General features: G+C 36.2%; 1 protein-coding gene across 11 annotated transcripts in view; it reads left to right on the forward strand.

Annotated features, from left to right (window-relative positions):
- The window catches only part of DNAH11 (dynein axonemal heavy chain 11), a 264,624-nt gene that overhangs the window by 194,374 nt on the left and 44,105 nt on the right, over positions 1 to 26,145 (forward strand). For 10 of the 11 annotated variants that reach the window (XM_016159540.2, XM_016159541.2, XM_016159539.2 and 7 more), the window contains 4 exons: positions 431 to 601; positions 6,857 to 7,092; positions 8,104 to 8,226; positions 23,672 to 23,876. In XM_016159540.2, the coding sequence (XP_016015026.2) occupies positions 431 to 601; positions 6,857 to 7,092; positions 8,104 to 8,226; positions 23,672 to 23,876 (735 nt within the window). Of the gene's footprint in view, positions 1 to 430; positions 602 to 6,856; positions 7,093 to 8,103; positions 8,227 to 23,671; positions 23,877 to 26,145 lie in introns of those variants that run through there. The other variant, XM_016159548.2, reaches the window with a different exon arrangement.

Below are 26,145 nucleotides of genomic sequence, written 5' to 3' on the forward strand. Positions count from 1 at the left end.
TGTCCGAAGCAGTGTAATACCATTGCTAAAAAGCAGGCAGAGTGGAGAGCAGCCAAGCTGCCATTAAAAATCCTAACATTACTCAGTTTCGGCCACAGCGCTTGGTCCTCCACTCTCAGAGGGACAGGAGAGTCACTGTCAGCCTTTCAAGAAGGACATCAGTCACAATGAGAGGGCATCCAAAGAGAAGATGTTAAATATTTGTCCTGTTGTCATAAACTCCACTGAAGAGAATATGAGAGCTCCTTCAGAATGATGGGTTTTCAATGTATGAAACAGTAGAACAGCCATGCCCGCCACTTATGTTCCATTCCTTCTAAAGACTATGCAAAAGAACATAGACTTAAATTGTGCTCCAAGATAACTACATTAAACATTTGTTGAGTTGATGCTCACCCTGCAATTAGAGCTTAGTGATTTTATCTTTCAGTCAGAGAAGGTTCGCTGGGGACAGTCTATTAAATCCTTCGAAGCTCAAGAGAAGACACTCTGTGGAGATGTTCTCCTTACAGCAGCCTTTGTGTCTTATGTGGGATCCTTTACTCAACAGTACCGCCAGGAACTGGTAGACTGCAAGTGGGTTCCCTTTCTTCAGCGGAAGGTAAGGTCCTTTCTTTACCTTATCAACATTTGGAAGCATCATATTGAAATTTCAGCAGTAAAAACAGTATATATACCAGGCTCTTTGTACCTCTGTAATAATAACTGACTGAAAGTTCTGGTATTAAGGAGATGTCTCCTGTGTCTTTCTTATTTTAATGATGACTAAACAGAGAGAGATGAAAAACATGAAAAGTAATTATATAAATTATCTCTATAATTTTTTTTAAATTGCAAAAATTCCATTGACATGTATTTATGTCATAAAAACTATAGCCATCTCTCAGTACCAAAGGGGGTTGGTAGTTGTAGCTTTTAACAAAACATAACAAATCAAATTTGGATTTTTATAGCATGAAACGTTGTTCTCTTACTAATATGACAAATTATTTGTTAAAGATTTTTTATGACTACTTTCAGATTAAAAGTATAGCATTTTGTACATAATTATAAAAATAGTTTACCCTAAATTTGAAAATTCATACCAATAAGCAAAGTGAATCATAGATTTGAAAGATTTGGAATTATCTAGTTTAAAAATCCTCTTTATAGAGAAGACTGAGACATGGAAGTTTAAATGTCTTGACTAAGCTCAGATAGAACAGGAAGTCAGACTTCTGACTTTCAGGCCACTGTTATCTAAGCAACATTGTGTTATCTCAGTTGACTAAGGCAGGTTCTTAGTTTATACATCCAGCCCTCAAGATATCCTAAATCTCTCTGTATATTAATGTTCTGTATATTAATGTTCTACATTGGTGATTCCTCCTGAACTTTCACAGTACAGTTGCCTCTTGAACAACAGGTTCAAACTACATTGGTTGATTTATATGTGGACTTTTAAAAATATACAGTCACCCCTCCATATCCTCAGGTTTCACATCCATAGATTCAACAGTGGATCAAAAGCAGTAGTTTCGAACCATGGTTGGGAATTTGAGGATGTGGAGAGCTGAATCTATGTATTGTTCTATGCCATTTTATATAAGGGACTTTGAGCATCTTCGGATTTTGGTATCCATGGAAGGTCCTTGAACCAACCCCCTTTGGTACTGAGAGATGGCTCTAGTTTTTATGACATAAATACATGTCAATGGAATTTTTGCAATTTAAAAAAAAAATTAAATGTTTTGGGGAAAGCTCATTGTTGAAGGCATCCCATAATTATTTTTTAAAAATTTTGCAACTAAATGATTTAATATATCTGTAGTATCACACCACGTCTTTATACTACAGATTTTTAAAAAGAGGTTACTGTATCACTCCCTGGAAGTTCAAGGTTCTTCTTTAATTGTGCCATAACATATGCTTTTATATAAGAGGATGAAGCATTCTGCTGATTCTGTCCACTTCTAATTGGATTGCGAGTTTCAAAAGTCTTAGTGGTCTAACTCTTATTTTTTTCTGTCTCGTCTCCAAACTTTGATCCTCTGTACGAATGTCTTTGCCTGGATCGCAGTCTGATACATCCTCTTTTGTGGTCTTCTCTGCATTCTCAGTCTTGAAGTTTTCTCATTCTTTCCAAACTTATAGGGAAATACACTTAATTCATAATGTCTGAACCATTGAATTTTGCATCGTCTTCTTATCGTTATAATTATGCCTTACTCTAGGAGGTGTAACACCATTGACAGTATGGACTTATACTACCAGTCATTTTACATTTTTTTTTAATTGGAAATTTGCCTTCTCAAATTTAATTTTAAAATTGGTCTTTACTAGTATAGCATTGTTTAGTGTATGTGTTTTCTGGGAAGTTTCCTGTCAATCGATTTGCATTTTCTCATTTACTTAAAATTCCAAACATGAGGTTCCATGGAAAGAAAATTGATCGACTTATCCAAAATGTCTAAACATTCTACGCATATACCCAAGACAAACTGATCATTTTCTGATGATATACGCTAAACATATATTCGTTGTAGCTGCAGGCTTATGTTTTCCTGTAGCCCCACAGTTCTCCACAGGAAACCCCATGTCTGTTTTCAGTCATCACAATGCTCTCTTGTTTTTTTCTTGAAACCATTCGGTACCATGCAAACTGTGAAACAGACCCTAGAACATGACCGGCTGACTCTCCCACTCATCTCTGGCCATAGCGATACTAAAGAAGAAAGTGGTTCCACATTATATAAATGACATCCCTTTGGAAGAGACTTTCCTGTTTCTAAGATGCCTGGCAGAAAGTGCTACATAGAACGTGACAAATGCTTGTCCTTATGGAATAGAGCTTTCCAGTTTCTGATCTACTTATCTTCTGCTACTTCTAGATTCAGTCACAGCAAAGTGGGAAGGCAATCACATCTATACGAACACGTGCCAGGGTCCCAAGAGGAGATGAAATTGTTTACCAATGCTAATTTTTTATTAATTTTCACTCGACAGTGTTCCCTCATCTCGCCCTTCCAAGAAGCAGCTCCTTTTATTTCTTCTCAATATACAGAGTGTCTTCTGGGGCTCTGTCTGTCTGTAGGTGACTGTCTCCCAAGTATCTCTGGCTTGTCAGTTTGGCTTGAGTACCTGGCAGATTCTAATCGTTTGTAAATTAACACTCAACATGTGTGACTATGATTTCTATGATTCTTAAATCTTTAAACCAAATATGTCATTTACTGATGATCAGTTGACATGTTTAAGGTAACCTTGGAAGGAACTCTTTTATGAAGCAAGCCAGCAATTCCTAATGACTTTGGGAATTGAAGTGATGACTTTATATTCTAAATGCAGCAATTTTCTCCAATTTAGCAAATACATTTAACTAAGTTCAAGCCAAAACTCCAAGGGTAATTATATTTTCACTTGAACCAGTGATTCTAAAGTTTGTTGAAAGAATACATTTTTAAGAACTTCAAGATAATTTTGGAATAGGACAGTAAGAGGGTACTTGTCCTTTAAGGTATTAAAATATATTCTAAAACTACAATAATTACAATGAAGTGGTTCTACATAGGGAAGTAGAAAACTAGAATACAGTAGAATTCAGAAGCATTCAAAGATGTAGAGAGATACTTGATATATTTAATACATGATAATGTATAAAATTCCATAAACTACCAAAATCTCTGCTCATATATGGTCTTTCTTCCTAATGCTGTAAGACGGACAATTGACAGTTTTTATCTAAGACCAACCATTTGGGTTGTATACTAGTTTCCATTCCTTTTCCCTTCCTCAAGGACAATTCTAGAGCAATTCTCCCCTCTCTTTCATCAATTTTTCCCTCTACTAATTCATTATTAAATCATTCCCTTCAGTATTCAAATATGTAGTTATTGCTCACATTAGAAAAACAGATACAGAGAAGAAACTGATGGTTGCCATATAGGATAAGGCTTGAGAGGCTGGCTGGAAAAGTTGGAGGGATAAGAAGTACAAATAGGTAGTTACAGAGTAGTCATAGGGATGTAAAGTACAGCATAGGGAATATAGTCAGTGATATCCTAATAACTATGTATGGTGTCAGGAGGTTACTGGACTTACTGGGAGAACTATTTTGTAAGTTATATAAATGTCTAACGCTATGCTGTACACCTGAAACTAATATAATATTGAATGTCAACTGTAATTGAAAAAAAAAAAAAGAACCATACCAACAAATTTCTCGACCCTCCTTGCTCCCACAGCTATCCCTCCATTTCTCTGCTCTTACTTATAGTCATCACTTCAGAAGAGTCATGTATCTTCACTGTCTCCAAATCCTCCCTTCTTTCCTCTGAGTCACCCCAGACAGGCTTTTGTCCCCACCACGCCACAAAAACTCTTCCTGGGTTTCGCTTCCACATTTCTAAGTCTAGTGGTTTGTTTTTCATTCTCATCATACTTGATTATTGGCTGTGTGTGATACAGCTGATCACTTAATCTTCCATCAGTACTTCCTTTACTCGATTCCAAGACATCACCCTCCCTTCATCTTCATTTCATCCTACCTCACTGGTCAATTTTCCTTGGACTTCTTTGTTGGTTTTTCCTCTTCTTGCCAATTTCTTAATGTTGAAATGCTCAGACAGAACACATACATGGAGTTCTTATTAGTGTTAACCTTTCTAAGCCTCAATGTCCTGAGCAAAACAAAATAAAAGAGAAATAGAAGTATCTACCTTGCAGAACTCCTGTAAGAGTCGAATTAGATGACGAAAACAGTGAACGTATAGGAATAAATTTTGTAAACACAACACATAAACATTGGTTGTTTTGTTACCATCACATTAGGAGAAACTAGGAGTCTTACCTCATCAGGAAATTCCCTTTTTTTCTTTGGAATATACCACTTGGTCAGTTTTCAGAAGATTCTGATACACATTTAGTATGAGGATTAGTTTGGCTTGGCTCATGGAAGGTGCTTCCAGTCTTCTCTTTTCTCTCTAGTAAAAGCTGCTTTTTGAAAGAAGGGAGCCTCTTTATTATTTTTTTCCAGCCCTATTTGGTAGTAGCATCCTAACTAACAACCTGTTGACACTACTTAATGAAGCAGTTAGGTGGAGCCTTACTGACTTGCAAAGCTGGCTTTGGACTTAAAAGGGCTCCCTCTTTGCATGTGGTTCCAAATTCATTTTCCTTTCTGTAGGCTCCTTCAAGAAATTTTCAAAAGAGGGGTGGACTGAAAAGAAGATACATATGGATTAAAGTTTATTTTCCCCATGATAAACCTGGGGCGGGGAGGGGGTGGGGGGAACTTACTGCAAAGCAATGCCTGTATTTTAACTACCAAAAAATGTTTTGATGAAAAAAACATTTCTGTATGTACTCTTACAACTCTCTATAAAGAATATATCCTAAAATTTGTTTTTAAAAATTTAAGTCTTAAAGTATTTCACAATATTTATGAGATTCTTTAATGTGAGCTACTTGTTTTTTTCCCCTACTAGACTAAATTGACCATTAAAGAAAAGAGGGTGAGCTGGCATTCTCTTAGAGCCCTTGCACTCTGCAAACAATAGGTGCTCAAGCAATCTATTGAAGTAAAATACAAGACCTACATGTATACTTTTTGTTACTCCTTTTAGCTTCAGAAATTAAAAGTTAATTCAAGCCTCCACTTGTTTCAAGTTGTTTCTGTTAAGTAGAAGGTAAAAAACTAAAGCCACATATCCTTTGCTAATAGGAGAATGCTCATTCTAAAAGATAATCAATTTTCTTGTCTCTTTAAAGAAACGGTATGGAATCAGATCCCAGAGCTGCTTGTTCATGCCACTAGGAGATAGACTATATTTCTAAGATGACATTATAGTCAAGGACAGTAGGAATACTGCACTACCTTTCCTATATTGATACCAAATTGCATTCCAGCTTTACTGTGGGAATTTGTTCAGCATTTTGTTTGCTGAAGCTCTGTGGCCAGCCAACCAACCAACCAACCAACTCGTGTGGCTGTGGCCTCCCTTGCCTACTCCAAGTCATGCTTTCCCTATGATCTCTTACAGAGGCATGTTTCCATCAAGCCTTGGGACTAGCTCTTTCTTCATCTTGCTCATTTTGGTGTCTCTGGAGAGAGTTTTATATGTAGGTGTTCAATAAGTGTTTGGTCATTGATGACCAAACAAAAAAATTGCTTTCCATGATCTCATTTACTTTTTGACGTCAGTACTTTTTTATAGAGACTTCTTGCTTTTTAAAAATAGTTTTCTATTTCTCTCTCTCCCTCTTTGCCTCTCCTTCTCTCTCTTTTAAAGGAGACATTCCCTACTTTGCAATGTTCCTTTCCACAATCACAGTGTAGGCAGAGAAGAGATTGTAATTTAAGTTCCTGGGCACAGCTGGCAAACTGATGGAACTCGGCAGACTGAACACATTCCATTAATGCGTCCCAGAAAGAGAAGTCATCTCCTTGTGGTGTTGGCCTGCAGTGAAAGATGAAATGCCGGAGCAAGATAATGCATTTTAGTTAGCATTGCTTACTTGAGGTGATTTCTCCATTGGGCAAATACATTTCTGTTGCCTTGCCATACTTCTGGGTATCTGAAGTCACTCTCACCTTGTTGGGATGTGTGTATAGGGCACTGTCCTTTTCACTTGAAGCCACACAGATGCAATAATAAACCAGATGTTGAATGCTGCAGCTGACAAGATTCTAAGAGGTAAAGACCAGGCTTATCAGGTCAAAATGCATTTCGTGATGAGGATGTTAGTTGCCTTCCAAGAGTTTACAGAGAATTTGTATGTGTTCTTTTGACTTGGGTCTCTTCTTTTCTCGTCTGTCGTTCTGAGAGTTCTGCTCTGCCACACTGGCAGTTTATTGCATTTAACTCTGATTTTAAAGGTTTCCATACCAATAACTGAAGGTCTGGACTTGATTGCCATGTTGACGGATGATGCTACAATTGCCGCCTGGAATAATGAAGGGCTGCCCAGTGACAGAATGTCAACCGAGAACGCCGCTATCCTAACACACTGCGCACGCTGGCCCCTAATGATAGATCCCCAGCAACAGGGAATTAAGTGGATCAAGACTAAGTATGGAACTAACCTGAAAGTCACACACATGGGCCAGAAAGGGTATGTGAACCCTGAGGGATTGGCTTTCTGTTTAGCGACTGCAAAGTGGGTCTCGTTTTCACAAAGCCCTGCCATTCATTAGACCTCACTGCCACTTTGAAATGTGACAATTTGGTACTACTTGTTTATCTGCCTGCTCATGTTTCACACGAAGCATCTCTGTTGAAAAAGCATTTATGTTGGGCAGCATCCCCTTATTAGATTGAAGGTTAGAACAAACACTGCAGTTGAGAGGAAAAATATGCCAATTCCCTAAGGCCAAGAATGGAAATATAATGTATTATAATCCTTTAGAGCATTTGGCATATGGTAACATAGGAATCATCAACTGCACCTGTAGGCTTAATGATGTTTATAGAAAGCTGTCTTATGTGTAGCTGGTATTCGGTTAATGTTAAATAAATAATTTTAGACTTACTGATATTTCATTTGACCCTTCCATCATCTTTTCACATGTAAACTGAAATAAGGAATTTTTGCAATCGCACAGATAAATATAAATGTACTTCTTATCTGAATATTTGAAGAAAATTATTTTGAAAGAGATTTTTAAAGAGTGGGAATGAAATAAAATGATAGTTTACCACTTTATATGACTGAACCTCAAGGTTTAAAAAATGAAAGTTTAATAAAACCACAAGACATTTAATATAATTTGGAATTTTTATTAAAAAGGACCTATCGAATGAATTTCAATTTATGATGTTTGGAATTATATATATTTCAGCCACGATTATTATCAAAAGCAACAAATTTGCATATGGGCTTATTAGTTCAAACTGCCAAATTTCACTTGGAAAATATAACTAAAGATTATCTCAAAATCTAATCTTTAATTTCTATGTAACCTCATTAAGGAAGAATACTATTTTATAAAATAGTTTTCTCTAAGTTAGCTCGTCCCATTTAAAATATCTACATTTAATTAAATACGATTTTATATAAGTAAATGTGAACAGTTTCCCTGTGCTCATTTACATTTTGTTGTCTCCATTCTGACTGAACTGTAAGGTTTCTGAACGTGGTTGAAACTGCTTTGGCCTTTGGAGATGTCATCTTAATCGAAAACGTTGAGGAAACAATAAATCCAGTCCTTGATCCTCTGCTTGGCAGGAACACGATTAAAAAGGGAAAGTAAGTATTCTGAATTTTTAACACATATTTTGTGCTGCAAATGAGTTCAGTCGTCAGCTTCTGTTTCTTAACCTCATAATCAGGTGCAATCTATTAGAGTCTTTTTGGTGTTATTTCTGAATTTCCGTTCCATGCAACCTACAGTCCAAGACCAAAGCATCTTCAACATAATCCAGGCTTTCAGACTATTTGTTTAGTGGATTTAGATTCATGTTATGCATTTACTGATCGAAAAAATGCATTCTCACACATCTGAGGTGAGTTGCTCCCTTATTAGCTTATACTAGTGTTTCTCTAGCTTCAGTATTTTGCAAAACACCTTTAGTATGTATGTTTGCCTGAGCTCCATATCCCTTATATCTTTATTTGCTTAATATTTTTCTTTAAAATAATTTTAAATTCACTCACTTTTATTTTTTTAGCTTGGCCTCATTGCAAGTAATAGCATCCACAAAATTATGGGTTTACTGTGTTAGTCCTATTTGTTCCTAATAAACTTAAAATATAACCTTTTAAAAAAGGAGAGTTCATTAGTGGACCCCTAAAGTCACCCCCCATATTAACAAGTGAGGATATCCTGTGAGCTCTGTGTGCCCTTCTAAATGGCTGCCATTCCCCCGGTGACACCTCCGCTCTCCAGGATGTCCTCCCAGGGGCAGTGACGCCATTTCCAAGGAATCATAAATGTGTAAAAGGTCAGAGGTAGCAATTATGTCTCTAACTAAGCCTGCATGGCCTCAGAGGAGACTGTGGCATCCCAAAGGCCCTTTGTGCCTCCTCACTCAAGAAGCCAACATACCCTAGACATAGTTCACTGAACTTCCTCCTCTTAAAAGGAGAGTTGTATTTTTCTCTACAGAGGTATAATTTCCAAACTTCCTCAACCTCCTTCTTCGACATCCACTCTCTGCCTCAAAGGTATCTGTCTCTTTTTTCATCACTAGATTATTCCTGTCAATTTTAAGTGTAAATAAGCCTACTTAAGGGTGACTAACTTCTGTTTTTTAAATAGTCTCTAACTGATGAGTATACTATGTGTTATACAACTTGCCAAGTAAATCCATTTACAATGTCCGACAACTTATAATTGTTTAATAAACCAAAATTAACCCAGACATGCATTTAGAACAATCTAATAAGCCACTTGACAAACTACAACTTTAACATAAATATAATTGTAGCTGTGCCTGATGTGTTAAAAATATAGTGTAAAATCTTGAATGCCAGTAGAGTGAAATCCTTGTTATTAATGTTCTGACTCTATTATCAAGTCCTACAATTTTTTGTCAGTGAAATACATATTCTCCAGCTTTAACTTGAACTGTCAATAACACAATTTATGTGTAAGAAATTTTCTGACTCTCTCTCTATATATATGTACGTGTGTGTACATATATATGCACACACATGTGTGTATATATATGTATATATATATGTACACACACACGTGTATATATATAAAATGTGATATATATTTATTTTCAGATACTTTGAAATTTCAAAGACTGATAAACTTGAGTCATGATTTTTCCTGTTTGGATATAGATAAATATCAATGAGAATCCAAGAAGTCTTTTATTTTAAAGCAAATTATTTTACATAGAGCATCAAGTCTTTATCTCAAAATATCAGGCCAGAACTGTTGATTCCAAGTTAATAATATTTACTGAATATGTACACTTTAGAGCTGATCATATTGTTCCAGCATTTTAAAAGGTCAAGAGAATTTAAAATGGCATGTAAGACTATAACAAATGCAGTTTATTTTATTCAGTTACTACCTCAACAATTCTAGCACCTAAACTCTTATGTGTTAGAACAACCACCTGTATGAAGGTAAATTTCAGCTCTGTGTCTCTAATTTTGCCTACTTCACTTTCCCATGCAGGTGTTTTTAGAATATCTTTGCCCAGAGAATCTGAGTGCTAATGGAGTTCTTATGTATTCTATCAGCCACCGAATAAACCTTCTCCAAGCACTGCTATATGCCAGGCACTGTACTAGGGTCTCAGATTCAAAGCATGGTTAGGTATAGACCCTGCCTTTAAAGAAGCTATGTTTCCCTAGGGTAAAGACAGACCTATAAACAACAAAAGGAATACAGTGCCATTGCTGAGAGGATAGAAGTATGCAGGGCAGGGCGTCGTCACTTCCGTAGCGGAGACTTGGAAGGGCTTTATAGAAAAAAAAAATTACATTTGATTACATTGATATTTAATATGAGTCTTGAAAGATGGGTAGACATTTGTCAGACAAATGGGAGAAGAGAATCCTGGAATGAAAGAACTAGTACCAAACAGCAAAACACATGGAACAGCCCAGCAGCTTTGGGGAACTGCAAATAGGATCCGAATCAGTGAAGAGTCGTGAGTTGGGGAGGCAAAGAGGAGAGCGTGGAAAGATGAGTGGATGGGAGAAATGAGAATGGAGAGATTAGCTGGGCCCAGGACGTGGATGTCCTTGGTCACCCACAGATGACCCATAGGTTGGCCTTTTCCTATAGATTACAAGTTTTCTATGGATAAGATCATATACTATATGCCTTTTAGAAAGATGGTTAACCTAAATAAAAACAAACAAACAAAAAAATAGACTTATTTCTGGCCCTGTGGTAGAAGAGATATGTGAATACTGAAAAACAACTAAATAAATTAGTTAAAATATTCCTTTTGTCACTTGGTCAACAACAACAACAAGAGCAGAATTAAAAAAGTAGGAGTCAAAAAAAAATAAAAGAAAAAAGAGAAAAGGAATCAGAGACAAGGAACAACAAAGCTGGGTCTCTTCCTAAGGGTACCTGCTAAAGCCTGGACCAAGTTTGGGGCCTGTTCAGGTGTAAAGTCTCCTAAGAGAATCCTGTACAATGCTAGACTTTCAAAGGTAAACACCTTTGTTTAAGGGAAAATTTGTTAAAATTAAATAACAGCACTGAATAAGAAAACTTTCTTTTCTCTACCGTCTCACTTGGAAGAGGTGAAAAATTATTCCCTGAGAATTCCTAACCAGAAACCATCCTTCTTAGGAATGTTCAAGACAATATTTTACTACTTGTATGCCCAAAAATACCTCAAACCAATAACTTAATTTAAAGTCTCCTTAGGTAGGTCATACTGCAGTGAATTTTGCAGAAGCAAACAAAAATTCTGTCTGGAATAATGTACATAAATCCAGACATTAGAGGATTGGGAAAGATATACTTCCAACATACATGAGTTCACAGGCAAAAATCACAGAACACAAGGAAACAAGGTACCATCAGCAAGAGCCAATAGAAGCATCAAATAATAGAACCCTTATCTCACTGCTGCTGTATCTTTCATTGATTCTTAATGAGGATATGTTTATTCACTTTCCATGAATTGTCTATTGTTAACTTTCACTATTTGTTTTCATCAGGTTTCACATCCCTTTTTTTAATTCCTCAGTTTTTTCACTTCCATTCATTGTACTCTCTCTCGTTTTCCAACATGATTTTGAATGCATTCTTTCTTTGAACATGTACCTTTCCATCATTTTCAGAGGATGGAAAGGAAAGTAAAAGCAATGCTGAACCCCCTGTCTTGAACAAGCTACACGTGCATTTTCAAGCGAGACTTTAAGACCGAGATGGGGCTTATGCACTCAGGTCTTGTTAGAGACTAGCACTGGAGTAGTAGTAGTAGTGAGACGAAACTTGGCTCGACCTTGGTCGACCACCCTGTAGTCTGATGATGTGGGTTAATCTGTTTAGACTGTTTTTTCATGTTTATGATTTCCTATCCAGTGAGAAAAAAAAAAAATTCACAGAGCCTAGCACATATAGGTATCTTATAAACATTATTTCCCTTGAATCTTAAACCAGGGATGGGTACAGCATGTGGGCGATTAAGAGCATGAATGCAATGCTAACTCAGCTAGAGCTCCTGACGTAAGACACAGTCTTTTGGACATGGGACGTGTGAGCGAACTTGGAATGGAGCCGAGAAGCACGGTAGCAAAAAGGAGGAGTGAGAAGGGAGGGACTCAGTCGCACCTTTTGATGTTTCAGGTTGCCTCCTCAGAGGGGTTTTTGTTTTTTAAAAAAATATTATTTAACCTTGATATATATATAAAATATATAATATATAAAAGTTATAAGCGTAATAATAAGTTAGACACGCACCTATCATTCAAATTATGAACCGAAAGGTTCCCAATGTTCTGTAAGCCACATTTGTGCCCCTCTCCTTTCCCGTGCTGCCTCCTCTCCCGAAAGTGGTCAATATTCTCAATTTTGTTATCACTTCATTGCTTTATTTAAAAGTTTGATCCTGCTTTTTCAAAATAATATCTTGTTTATTTTTTGTGTGATTTGGGGTTTTATAAAAATGTCATCATAGCGAATATAATTTAAAAGGACTGGAATTTTTTTTTATTCAGTATCATGTTCTAAAACTTACTATATTGCTTTTAGCTCTTATTCTTTCATTTTCATCACAATGGTGTGGCTGTTCCTCAATTTATTTAACGTTCTTATTGAAGCTCGTTTAGTTTATTTTCAGATTTTTTTCGCTATTACACACCGCACTGCTATGAACATTAATGTACTGATTATTCACTTATACATCTACACGTGTATATACACATCAAGATGTTCTTCAGAGCTTATATCCTGGAGTAGAAGAGTTAGGGTACAGAGTCTGTGCACAATTAACTTTCAAAAATAATGCCAAATTGTTTTCCAAAATGTTTATACAATTTTACATGCTTACCTGTAGTGTGCAAAAGTTGTGGAGTCTTTCAGAGAACTCAGGAAGTTTCACTCTTCTGTTTTTTTTTTTTGTTTATTTGTTTTTTCTTAATATGGAAAATTTCTTACTTAATACCATTAGCCATCTCTTCCTAGGAGGAAATATTCCTACCTCCTATTTTTTCTCATCTATTTTTTAATGAAAAAAAATTTGAGAGCACTCAAAATTTTGAGATTAGTGTTACTTATAAAAGCTTTAAAAGTACTTTGGAATAAGGTTGATATTTTAGAAATTGTGTTCTTTTCACAGACAATAAGTATGTTTAAACAAAACAAATGCTTTCGTATTCCTTCATGTAACTAACTCTTTTAAAAAGAGAGAAATTTTATATTGACACATATGCAAATTAGCAGGGGATATGAAAAAATAAAACTAGATTGGTAGAAATAGGAATTATTTTTCTTTTAATGCAACAAATAAAAACTGGGAGAAAACAATGGAGAAGAAAATGTTGATAAACTTTAATAATATAGATACCTATTTGCAATGTTAAAACAGGAACAGAAAAATTTGACTTTACCTCAATCAATTTGAAATTAATCTACATGTTTGTAAATTTTCTAACAGGTCTTTCTGTTCTGATCTCCAGCAATGAACATTTTACTTGATATTTTTCTATCCCCTTCTATCTTTACATTTCTCTCTTTATATGGTTACATGTGGGATTACAAATGTTTCTCTTTGTATTGTCAAGACAGAATAGCATTGAAAACAAGAAAAAGAGGGAGTTTGGAAACAACCCACAGGGATTGCAAAGCTGACTCATTCATCTAGAATGTCTTTACTGTATCATATTCTTCAAATGCAGGTGGGATGACACTTTCATACTCCTGAGAGAAAGTTATATCCCTCAGAAAGTTTCTAGCTATTAGTAGTGTTTTTGTTTATGTTACTTCTGTTTGGGGGAACCTTTTTAAAAACTAATATTAGTTTATTCTTCCTAATAAATGTCTGAGAAGATGCTTGTGATAGATACAGCATAGTCCAAAAGTTGAAGTTCATTAATAATTGGAATGTTGTGGAGTATGAAGTAATGAATACTAATTACTCCTTTCATGTCTGACAGCTCCCTGTGGACCAATACATCAGCCCGGACTTTAATTTGGTTCTAGTAATGGTTTCGTCAATAGCACATTAAATCTGTGTTTGAGAAGATATACAGTTGAACCTGACCCACATAGTAGATGCTACTGTCATAAAATGGCCACAGGCTGACAACAGCTGGGTAATTACAAATAATTAAATCCACCAAACTCCAGACAATCCTAATTTTAAGTAAAATATATCTTATGGTATCAATCGACAGAAAACATATCTGGGAAGATTTATTAACATGTATTTTTTCCAGAGCAAATTTACAGGCTTCCATATTAGAGAAGTTGCTGATCTGTGAAGCATCTTCATAAAATTATATCTCTTTAGTCTTTCAAATCCCCTCAAACATTATTGAAGTAGCTTTTTACTTTAATTTTAGCTGGAGTAACCTTATTACAAGATAGATTTTGAATGGTAAATACATGTGTGTTTCTTAGCATATAAATATTTTTAAAGACATTTTATACTTTTTTCTACATGTATTTTCAGAGAATTGTTTTTACTAATAGTCTTCAAGTAGCATTCCCTAGAAAGAACCTTAAAACTAAGAAATATTAGTGATGTGACATAAATTTCTATTTTTATAGAAATAATAAAATGAAAGGGAGACAATATTTTACAGATATTTATTTTATAATGACTACATTTCCTAAAAGTTGTGCTGAAATTAATAAGAGGAATTATCTTACCAAGTTTCCAGCTTGTTAAGTGTGACCGTGTTGCTGCTCTTGGTATTGATGCCATATGATTATATTATAGTTGATTATAGATCTATTTCGAATAAGGTCTTGGATGGGATTTAAGATAGAAACTCCTACAGTGCAGTAGAATGGGCTCTCTTGAGCTGGAAGCTTTATGGTTTTTAGACAGTCTGGAGTTACGTAGTTCTCTTATTACGTCCTTGTAAGAATAGTTTTATTTGTAAGTTACTTAATTCCCTCACGTAATAGAATTCAGCATTCTAGTCTCTCCTAACTTCTAAATTCAAAATAAAGTTTAATTGCAGAAAAGACCTCCAACAACCTTCTGTTCCCAAATTCAATCAAGATTTTTTTTAAAGGATAATATTTAGGGTCCTCAACTAGTGCATGCAGACACTCACAGTCATCCTGCTCATATTGTCTGAAAGTAAATACCAAACAGGCTGCACAGATTAAGACTGGTTAGATTTTTTTCTTCAAAAAATCAATTTTCTTAAAAAAATTTTTTTGAAGGCAATCAAATATAAACAACTATAAATAGAACCCGAATTTCTTTATATTTTTTTCAGGGTACATTATAATATTTAAATATAGAAGTATTGAAACATATGTGATATATGTTATATATATATATATATATATATATATATATATATATATATGTTGTTGATGTATCTCTAAAGGGAAATAATCTGCAATGATTTTCTTTTTTCACTTCCTTTCTGATCAGCTGTACCTGGACTCTTGCAACATTAATCTTTTTTTTTTTTTTTTTAATTCTAACTGAAGTTTGCTTTTATCTCTGAAGGACGCTTTGGTTATAGTAATTGTAGGAAGCAGCACGACAATTAATTAACTCATTTCTACTGAGGACTTTTCTTTCCTTTCTTTCCTTGAAAATCTTGCCACAGTGCAGCTTTCAGCCAAAACCTTTCTTGAGGAACTGGCTTGGACCAACTCGCGCAGCCCTTCCGCCCAGGTTGCTAGGTAACGCCTCCCCTCTGCCTAGCGCTGCGCAGATTCTTTCGGCTGCGTTCTCAGCCAGGTTAGGGCTCACAAATCTAATCTAGAAGCTTTTCATTTTAAACAGCAGGACATGCAGTAAGGCTTTTAGGTGTCCACAGAAAAGTTTTTTTTTTTTTCCTTTCTCCTGAGGTTTCCCCCTCACCCCCTCCCAACTAATGGACTCTATTTATCTCCAAACCCACCTGCTGTCTCTTTTCCCTGACAAAATGGCTCCGATGAGACCTGGAGAATGGAATTCCTCATATTTGGAAAACCTGTTAACTCTCTGGATTGTCCATCTTAGGGTGAGAACCTTCAATATAATAAAACAATATCTTAGCAAATTTCTTTCCAAACAGCATTGTGAGAATGTTTTGCAAATCTTTTTAACAGCAGAGTCCTACTGCAGTTATTCCTAGTAAAAACAAAACAAAACAAAACTTTGATCTGCCACAGAAGCACAGACGCAAGATTTTATTCTAAATTGAAGATACTATTTTTCCAAGTTTGGTTTTAGACAGCAATAAAAAATGATGGTGTTTGTTCAGGTACTCAGAATATCTGATCACTAGAGAAGTTTATTTAGGTTTTTATGATCCAAGACATGACATTTTCAACAGTAGCTGCACTAACTCTTAAGAACAGTTCCCACAAAAGTAAAAGATATTTTTTTAGTTTCCAGACATGGACCTTAGAAATAAGACGTCCAGATGATAATCTCAACTTCAAATAATCATCTTGGTTATTCTGAGACAAAACTGCCTCTCTCAAATCACAGGGGTTCTAGCTTTCAGGTAAATTTGAAAATTGTTTCCCTATGTCTGCCACAGAAATGCTGCAATCATTAGCCAAGAAACCATTTTCAGGGGTTTTCATTGTAAAATTTGCATATCAATTCTCAACAATAATGACCTTCCATGACTTGAAGAAATTAGGAATATTTTCATCCCAGGACAACTTTTGACTGGATTTTTGAATAAGCTTTTGAAAGAACTTTGAAATTCCCAGTGTACCCGATTTTTATGCAAACCTGGCATGTGGAAAACTGAATTTATAATTAGTCTGTACAGGATTGTCTTTATTATACAGTACTCCATTCTGCTAAGTAGTAGGAATTTTGGCACACTTAAAATATACTTTCTTTTCCTGAAAGCCAGGAATTTAAAAATTGTTATGTAAATTAAATGATTTATTTTAAATTTTTTATAAATTCAGTAATTCATTTTATGAAAGTATCTACCAAAAATTATAGCTCTTGGATTAGGGCTGGGCACCTTGATAATCACTGCTCTTCTTTATAAACTAGGACAGAATTCCCAACCAAAGATCAGCAGGGCTTTTTCTCTGAGCTATGTCTTTATATGTTTTTCTCTAATGGCCATAGATTATTCCCGAGTCAGTCATATTCTCTCAGTACCCTCTTGTGATCAGAGGTCAGACAGGTTGACAGAGGTCGGGGTTACAAACTGTCACTATCAGACAGAGCAAATTAACCTTCAGTCCGGTGCAGTGAAGTGAACTTTATACTAGGAGTCTAGAGACCCAGGTTCTAGTCCCTGCTCTGCCACTAAGCTGTGTGACCTTGGACAAGTCATAAAATCTTTGGGTCCATAAAAAGGAAACAGCTAAATGATCTCTAGGGGTTCTTGCTTTAAAATTATAACTCCACTAGGCAAAGCAGAATATTTTTGACCCACCCTATGTCCTATCCAATTAAACCATGGTGTTTGTACTGAGAAAAAAAAATTTTTTTTCAATTTTGAGCTCTTATAATTAGTGTTTTGCCTCCAAACCATCAGTTCTCAGGGCCAATTAGAAATGGAGCAGCAGGAGCTCTCTCCCTTGAGGGGAGGTGTAAACCCTCTGGGAGGTACTCCACGCAAGGTCCAAGGTCCGGACATTCCTGCCCCCTTTGATTTTTACGATGTCACAGTGTCGGGGGCCAGTGTCCTGTTCTCAGGAGCATGGAGCTGGAAAATAGGTTAAGAACTACTACTTTTAAGAAAGTAGCCACACTTCCAAATTTTATGTTGGTGTTTTTACACCTGCTATTGCTTCTCATTGGAGTTTAAGTTCAAGAGCTCAGCTGCCTTCTGTGGTCTAGAAGTTATGACCTCTGGATTTGTGTCTTTCACAGAAACAACAACATGATTGTTTGCTTTTCCCACCCCTCTAGTTAACGCCATTGTTTTTTGGATCCTTCAAATCATGAGAGAGCATTAGCAGTCCATTTAATTTTCCCAGATAAGAGATTAACCAAAAATTAACCTAGCAGCAATGATAAAACCCACCGAGTCATTATACAGTTTTTGCCTTTCATAGATCATAAACACCCCAATTGAGGATAATTTACTATCCCTGGGAAATCTAAGTCTATAAAATAATGTTTCAGAGCAAAATATAAAACCAATTTTATAGGCAGACATCCTTCTCTTTCTATCGGGGTAGCAGAGTCCCCCATTCCCACCCCCAATTAACTGTCTCATCACAGAGAAAATCAGACCTGTCCCTCAAGCAGATAGATTTCTAGTTCTCAGACTATGAATGCTTCAGGGTATATGTAGATGTGTAAGGGGCATTTAGAGCCATAGAGTCTCTTCTGAGTTGTCTTATAGAGCATTGCTTTAACCGAAATATTTGATTAAATACATGTTTAACCAATTAAAAGCTTTTGTCGCCTGTGCCCAGAAGCAAAATCGTCAGACCCTCATGATCCACATTGGACAGTCTCATGCTTTTTTCCTTGAACGTATAGGGAGAGGAAGCACATTAGCGTGTAGGGGCTGACTGGAGAGACTGTAGCTTGGTGTTACTGGGTGATCAGGTGGATTTGCTGCTGTCGCTCTGGAGAGCTTACTCTAACTGGTGTGATCCTCCAGAGTGTTTCTCCACGAACAGCCTGTCTTGGTAAGGCCTGCGAGCTAAGAATGTTTTTTATTGTTGATATTTTTATCTTTTTTTTTTTTTTTTTTTTTTTTTTTTGGTTACAACCACATCCAATATTGTATTAGTTTCAGGTCTACAACATAGTGATTCGACATTTATATAACTTACGAAGAGCTACAAGTGATTTTAAAGGATTGTCAGTAACAGGACTATATGGCAGAGATGTGTGTGGCCTGCAAAGCCTAAAATACTATCTGGCTCTTTACAGAAACAGTTCTCCAACCCCTGCTCAGCAAGGATTTCTCCCTGAGGCCTGAACACCTCTGCCTTTCAAAAATGTTAATCACCTTGCTAGGGGCTTGTTTTGATAGGCGTGCACACACACGCCCTACACACAAACCTCAAAATTTGTCTGACTTCTTACTGTAGTTCCTAATACTGCCACAAGGAGCTGTCCCATTAGACAACAGTAATGAAAATTTAGACGACTTAGTGTTCTTCATTTAAATTTAAATTTTTAAAGTGTAAAAATGTTTAAATTCTCTTTTTACCTGGGCATATAGGTTAGTGGTTAAAAGAGGAAGTTTTTGAAGTATGAACTCAAACCCAGTGAAAATTCATGGGCAGATGAAGGAAAATTCAATCTGAAGTGAGGAAAGGTTGTGAACAGACCTGGCATTTCTCTGAGACATTGCCAAGGGAGGAATGAATTCAACTCAGATGGCAGTAATCAGAAAATCACAAGATGTACACAGACATTGATTTAGAATATGAGTTTTATTATTGCGGGATGTAAATGAGTATAAACTTCAGTATCTCTTATATATGAGAGCCCCAGGTAGTAATTACATGAAACCTTCACTCTTGAAATCTTCCCTTAAAAGCCAATCATGCAAATCTTGACTTCTAGGCCAACAGTGTATAATGCTAGCAAAGGAAGATTTTTCTCAAAGCTTACTTGTGAGATCAATTTTGGAAATGACTGGAAAGAGAAGCTTAAGTAATAGAAATTTTGATGATCCTCTCAAGGTAGATATGATTGAATATGTCTTCAGTCAAAAAGAAGAGGCTTACCTAAGAAATGTGTTCTTGTCAAATAAGACCATCCTGTGAAATACCTCATTGTGCTCAAAAGTCAGGCATGAACCTCTGAGAAACTACAGTTATCATGGTTAATTACCTTACAGATTGATAATAGCCCAAATGTTATTGATTGACCTGATAAACCTCTTAATTTTCACATACATACAATTTAATCATTTAAAGTGAACAGTGGCTTTTAGTATATTCACAGCATTGGGCAGCCATTACCACAGTCAATTTTAGAATTGAAACTCCTAAGCAGGCACTAATCTACTTTCTGTCTCTATCAATTTGCCTATTCTGAACATTTCCTGTGAATAGAATCATACAATATCTAGTCTTCTGTGATTGGCTTCTTTCACTTGGCAAGTTTTCAAGGTTCATCCATGTTGTTGGAGGTATAAATGCTTTCTTTTTATGGCTGAATACTATTCCATTGTTTGGATATACCACAGTTTGTTTATCCATTCATGCATTTACAGACATTTGGGTTGTTTCTACCTTTTAGATATTATGAATACTGCTATGAACATTCGTGTACAAATTCAATGTGGACATATGTTTTCCATTCTTTTGGTTACGTACCTAAAGTAAAATTGCTGGGTTAAATGGTAATTCTCTATTTAAGATTGTGAAAAACTGCCAAACTGTTTTCTAAAGTGATTGCTCCATTTTATATTCCCATCAGCAGTACATGAGAGTTCTAATTTCATTTCATCTTTGTCAACACTTGTTATCGTCTGTGAGGTTTCTTATTATTATTATAGCCATCTAGTAGGTATGAAGTAGCACCTCGCTGTGGCTTTGATTTGCGTTTTGTCGGTGACTAATTATGTTGAGCATCTTTTCAGGTGCTTATTAGCCATTTGTGTATGTTCTTTGGAGAAATGTCTAGTCAGGTTTTTTTGCTTATCTTTTAATTGGGCAGACTTTTTATATACTTGTCACTTGTAGGCACTTAATATATATTTATTGACTGAACAAAGAATGAATGAATCAGTACATGAAAGTTTATACCCATAATGCCTATTATGAGAGAGTAATAACGTATGTGATAACAGAGACTATGCTTGTCTTGGTAACAGTTATATTCCCAGGGCCTCTGACAGCCTGGTTGGTGCAGTGCAGGTGTTCAGTTAGCGCTCATTGAGTGAACAAATGTTGGTTGCAGCATGTTTCATGATAGAAACAAATAACTGAAGAAATTATCAATAAGATACATGATTGTTTAACGAACATGGTGTCAACTGGAAAATATGTGCGAATGTGGAACAGATAGTATCAGATCCATGACCTATAAAACAAGAACTCAGAGCCACTGTACTCACCAGATATATGAGCAGCCACTGCCTGATTGATTTAGAACAATTGGCCTGTGGTGCATTTATCTCTTGATATTCCCAGTATTTCTCTTTAACAGCGATATGAATACTCTTTTTTTTTTTTAAGGGAAATATGTATGAATACAGATATATACTGGCTTAGAAGAGAGTTACTACCTGAATTACTCTTTTTCTTTCTAGAGAAAAAATTAAACAGGTGGTCCTGACAAAGTTAAAAACAAACCAAAACTAGATAACATGAATTTAGTAAAAAGTATCTCCCATAGTAGCTTGTTTGGCAAATCTTTTTCAAGCTTGAGAAAGCTTTTGTTGCAAATATAAGATCATTACAATGGGAAAAAATTTGAGAGTTGAGTGAAGGCAGTAAGAAGGTCATGAATTTGATCAATCTTTAGAGATTCTTAGCTATAGTGATTAAAGCTATAATGAGTGAGTGATTCGATTTAGTGATTTAAGAAAATAATGATTTTTAAACAATATTTATAGAATATAACACATTGTTTGATAAAAATTTATTCAGGACATGGTTCCATAATGCAGTGGTTAGCATGTCTGCTTTACATGCAGAAGGTCCTGGGTTCACGCCCCGGTGGAGCCATGGTCCATGGTCTATGGCCATGCCACCCTGAACAAGCCCGACGTCTGATCTCAGAAGCTAAGTAGAGTCAGGCCTGGTTAGTACTTGGGTGGGAGACCACCTAGGAAGATGAGGTACTGTAGGTATAAATAATAATAAAAATAATAAAAAAATAAAATAAAAATTTATTCAGTCAAATAGAGTGGCCAGTAGATTAGATACCCTTTCCTCGTCATATGACACAGAGATTTAATCCCAGGGCAGGACAAAATTATAAAGCATCTACTGATAGGAGCTGAAAATTTTGCCACATTATGGTATTCTGGGTATCTCCCCTGAAGTTAAAAAAAAAGTTGTTGCAAGTATTGTGACATTTAGTAAAAAGGAACATTGCCTGAATGCCAGACTTATTATACAGTCTTTCTTTTGAATCTATCCAATTTTCCAAAATTGATAAACTTAGTGAAATAGCATCTCACCTGTAAGTCAATGAAAAACTAGTAAATATTTTTTCATAGTTATATAAAATATTTAAATTAAAAATAATAAGGGCTCTGGATCACATTTTATCATTATGATGATACCTCTGTTATTAAAATACTTTATACGCTAATAGGGAGGAATCCAGAATTTTCGTGCGTGTTTAAGATAAAATAGACTGAGAAGACACTCCTTGCCTCAACTCCCACCTCCTTGCTGCTTCTGTGAATTTGCATCCTGCGCAACTCAGGCCATTTTGACAAGAGTTTAAGCAGTTCTGGTATTTGTGGCTTCTGTCTGTCTGACATGTAAACTTAAAAACTCCCCTTCGCTAGATCCTAATAGCAGGCTCCTGGCCCACAGCAGGACACAACCCCCCACACCACAGTGCTGGGGCCAGAAACATCTGCCTCAGCCTCGCTCTCCTCCAGTCCTGTGATCTCCTGTAAGTACTTCCATTGCCAGAGGCCATCCAGAACCCGGGGGACATTAGAGCCTAGGGATTAAAGTCCTTAGAAGTTAGACCCGGGCAACTGAGAAAGAAAAAATCAGGCCCTCTCCTCAGAGCTTTGCTTGCGATTATAGAAGCCACCTCGGTCCAGTTTAAGCAACACCCGTGACTGTGTTACAGGGCTGTAGGGTGTCATGGCAATGGAGGCGAAAATGCAGCCAGGCTTCAAGGGAGACGGGACCTGGAAGTCTGTAACGCAGAACATGCTCCCTTTGCATTACTTATCTGTCTAAATATTGGTTTAATTATTCTCCCTTGGGAAACCAGGAATGTCTTTCTCTGCCGATTGTTTCACCAGGAGAGTAGAGTGACTTCAACACAAGCGTTTAGGTTCCAGTCCCAACTCTCCCTTCTCTATGTCCCAATCCCAAATCCCGAGTAGTGTACTCTGATTGGAACAGCTTGGATGAAGTGCCCATGGCCAGGGGAACAGAGGTACCAGATAGAAGAAGCACAGTTGCTGAGAGCCACTCTTGTGCGAGACAGAACGAGGAGGTACATGATCCACACATTCCACACAGGAGGCTCCTTAAACTTCGCTTTTGGACCCGTGCCAAAAATACTGGAAAGTAATTTTAAGTATGTCTGCATATTAAATATAGATATACATTTTAAACACCTGTACACAAATATATGCAAACACATATATACTAATGTTAGCCTTTAAAAATAACAATGTTCAATATAAAATTGATCACAGAAAGTAAGATACAAGGTACGTTATATGATTTATTGTATTTAATTGTTATAGCAACACTGTGAGATAAGTACTATTATTACCACCATTTTACATATGAGAAACTTAATCATGCAGACATTTAGTGGATAATCTCTGTTCTTCCTGTGCTTTAAGGAAAACGAGAAAAGCTGAAAAATCTTCAGTTACCCAGTGTGATGGCCTAGATACGTTATCAGAATACAGAAATGGAATGGCACCTTAATATTAGTTATAGATCAAGGGAAGCTCCTAAATGTCTGTGTTATGTCCCCTTTAGGTATATCAAGATTGGAGATAAGGAATGTGAATTTAACAAGAACTTTCGTCTTATCCTTCACACGAAACTGGCAAATCCTCACTATAAGCCAGAATTGCAAGCTCAGACAACCCTCCTCAATTTCTCGGTCACAGAAGATGGTCTAGAATCCCAGCTGCTGGCAGAGGTGGTCAGTGTTGAAAGGCCAGATTTGGAGAAACTTAAGGTAAAAAATATGAAATCATCCACCAGCACTTACTCGGTACCTGCTTTTCACAAATTATAGTGCCAGACATACAAGTGTAAGATAGGGTTCCTGCCATCCAAGATATTGCACTTTAATGAGAAAAACGAGGATATATGTGAATAGTTAAACAACTCAGGCATACTCCTGATAGAGAAGGTTAGGGTCTCCTGTTCAAAAGAGGAGAATGACCCCTTTATCATTATGTAGCTCCTGATAATTTTCCTTGTCCTAATATCTACTTTGTCTGAAATTAATACAGCTTTCTTTTTATTGGTGGTAGCATGGTTTATCTTTCTCCATCTCTCTACCTTTAATCTGTCTATATCTTTAACGTGAAGTTTTTGTAGACAACAAATAGTTGGGTCTTGTTTTTTAATCCACTGTGTCAATTCCTGTTATTTAATTGATATATTTAGACAATCCATAGTCAAAGAGATTATTGATATAGTTGAATTACTATTTACCATATTTATCGTTCTCTTTTATTTACTGCACTGTTCCCTCTTCACTCCCTTTTTTTTTGGCTTTTCCTTTTGTCTGCTCTGATTTTAATCGAGCATTTTATGTGATTCCAATACTCCTCCTCTCTTAGCATATAAATTATACTTCTTATTAAAAGATTTTAGTCATTTTCTTAACATTTGTTGTATGCATTTACGACTAATCTAAGTCCACTTTCAAGAACACTATACTGCCTCATGGGTAGTTCAGGTACCTTTTAACACAGAATTCTCATTTGCTCCCTCCCATCCCTTATAACATTGTCATTCATTTATTCCTAAGTTATCATCACTGAATATATTGTTGCCTTGATTATTTTGTACAGTTATCTCAATTAAGAGTAAGAAAGAAAATATTTTACCTTCATATATACCTTTCTGCCCTTCCTTCCTCCTCCCTCCCTCCCTCCCTCCCTCTTTCCTTCCTTCCTTCCTTCCTTCCTTCCTTCCTTCCAAGTTTCTGACCTATGTCATTTCCTTCCCTTAAACATTTCTCATAATTCAGAGCTACTAAAAACTGACAAATCTGCAGTTTGTTTTTCTGAAAAAGTCTATATTTCTCCTTCATGTTTTAAGGATAATTTGACAGGATATGGAATTCTAGGTTGGTAATTATTCCTTCAGTATTTTAAATACTTTACTCTGCTCTTTTCCTGCTTACATGGTCTCTCAAGAGAAGTTCCATGTAATTTTTATCCTTTTTCCTTCATAGATAAGGTGGGGTCCCCCCCCCCCACCGTGGCTTCTCTCAAGATTTTTTTCTTTGTCTTTGATTTTCTGCAGTTTAAATATGATATACCTGGGTGTAGCTTTTTAAAAAATTTATCCTGCTTAGTATGCTATAAGCTTCCCGAATCTATTGTTTGGCGAATGTCATTAATTTTGGAAAATTCTTAGCCGTTATCACCTCTAGTATTTCTTCTTTTGTTCTCTTTCTTTTCTTTCAGGTATTCATTCATATTATGTATATGTTATACTTTTTCTAATTGCCCGACGATTCTTGGAAATTCTTTTTTTTTCCCTCCATTCTTTTTTCCATTCTTTTTCAGTTTGAGAAGTTTCTGTTGACATATCTCCGGGTTCACTGATTCTTCTTCCCTTGACTGTGTCCAGCCTTCTGATGAGCACATCAGAGGCATTCTTCATTTCTGTTAGTGCTTTCATTACTATTTTTTATTTCTAGCATTTCCTTTTGGTTATTTATTAGAGCTTCTATCTCTCTTCTTACATTGCCCACGTGCTATGACATGTTGCCCACCTTTCCCATTAGAGCCCTTAGCATATCAAGCATAGTTATTTTTAATTCCCAGTCCGATAATTCCAAAATCTGTGCCATATCTGAGTCTTGTTCAGAGGTTCGCTTCATCTCTTCAGACTGTGTTTTCTCCCTTTTAGCAAAAACCAGACATAATATGTTGACTAATTTGCACCGAGGTAAATAAGGCTTTAGTGTGATGTTTTATGGTTGTTTAGCTAGGTGTGAGGCCATGTGTGATTTTCACTGTAGCCATTGGTGCATAGTCTTCAGTTTCTTCTCATGTACCTGCTTTTGTCTTCCCTGGGTCTTTGTATTTCCCTAGAAGCTCCTTCTTAAATAGAGTCCATGTCTTGCAGCTCTCTCACTTGTAATGCACCGTTGTTATACTGGAGTCTGGCGTTGTGGTAGTAAGGTTTTATGGATGGAGAGCATCCTATAATCTCATGATTAAATCTCAGGATTTTCTAGTTGTTGGCCTTTGACCTTCAGA

Source organism: Rousettus aegyptiacus, unplaced genomic scaffold (assembly GCF_014176215.1).
Source record: "Rousettus aegyptiacus isolate mRouAeg1 unplaced genomic scaffold, mRouAeg1.p scaffold_m13_p_13, whole genome shotgun sequence".
Taxonomy (NCBI): domain Eukaryota; kingdom Metazoa; phylum Chordata; class Mammalia; order Chiroptera; family Pteropodidae; genus Rousettus; species Rousettus aegyptiacus.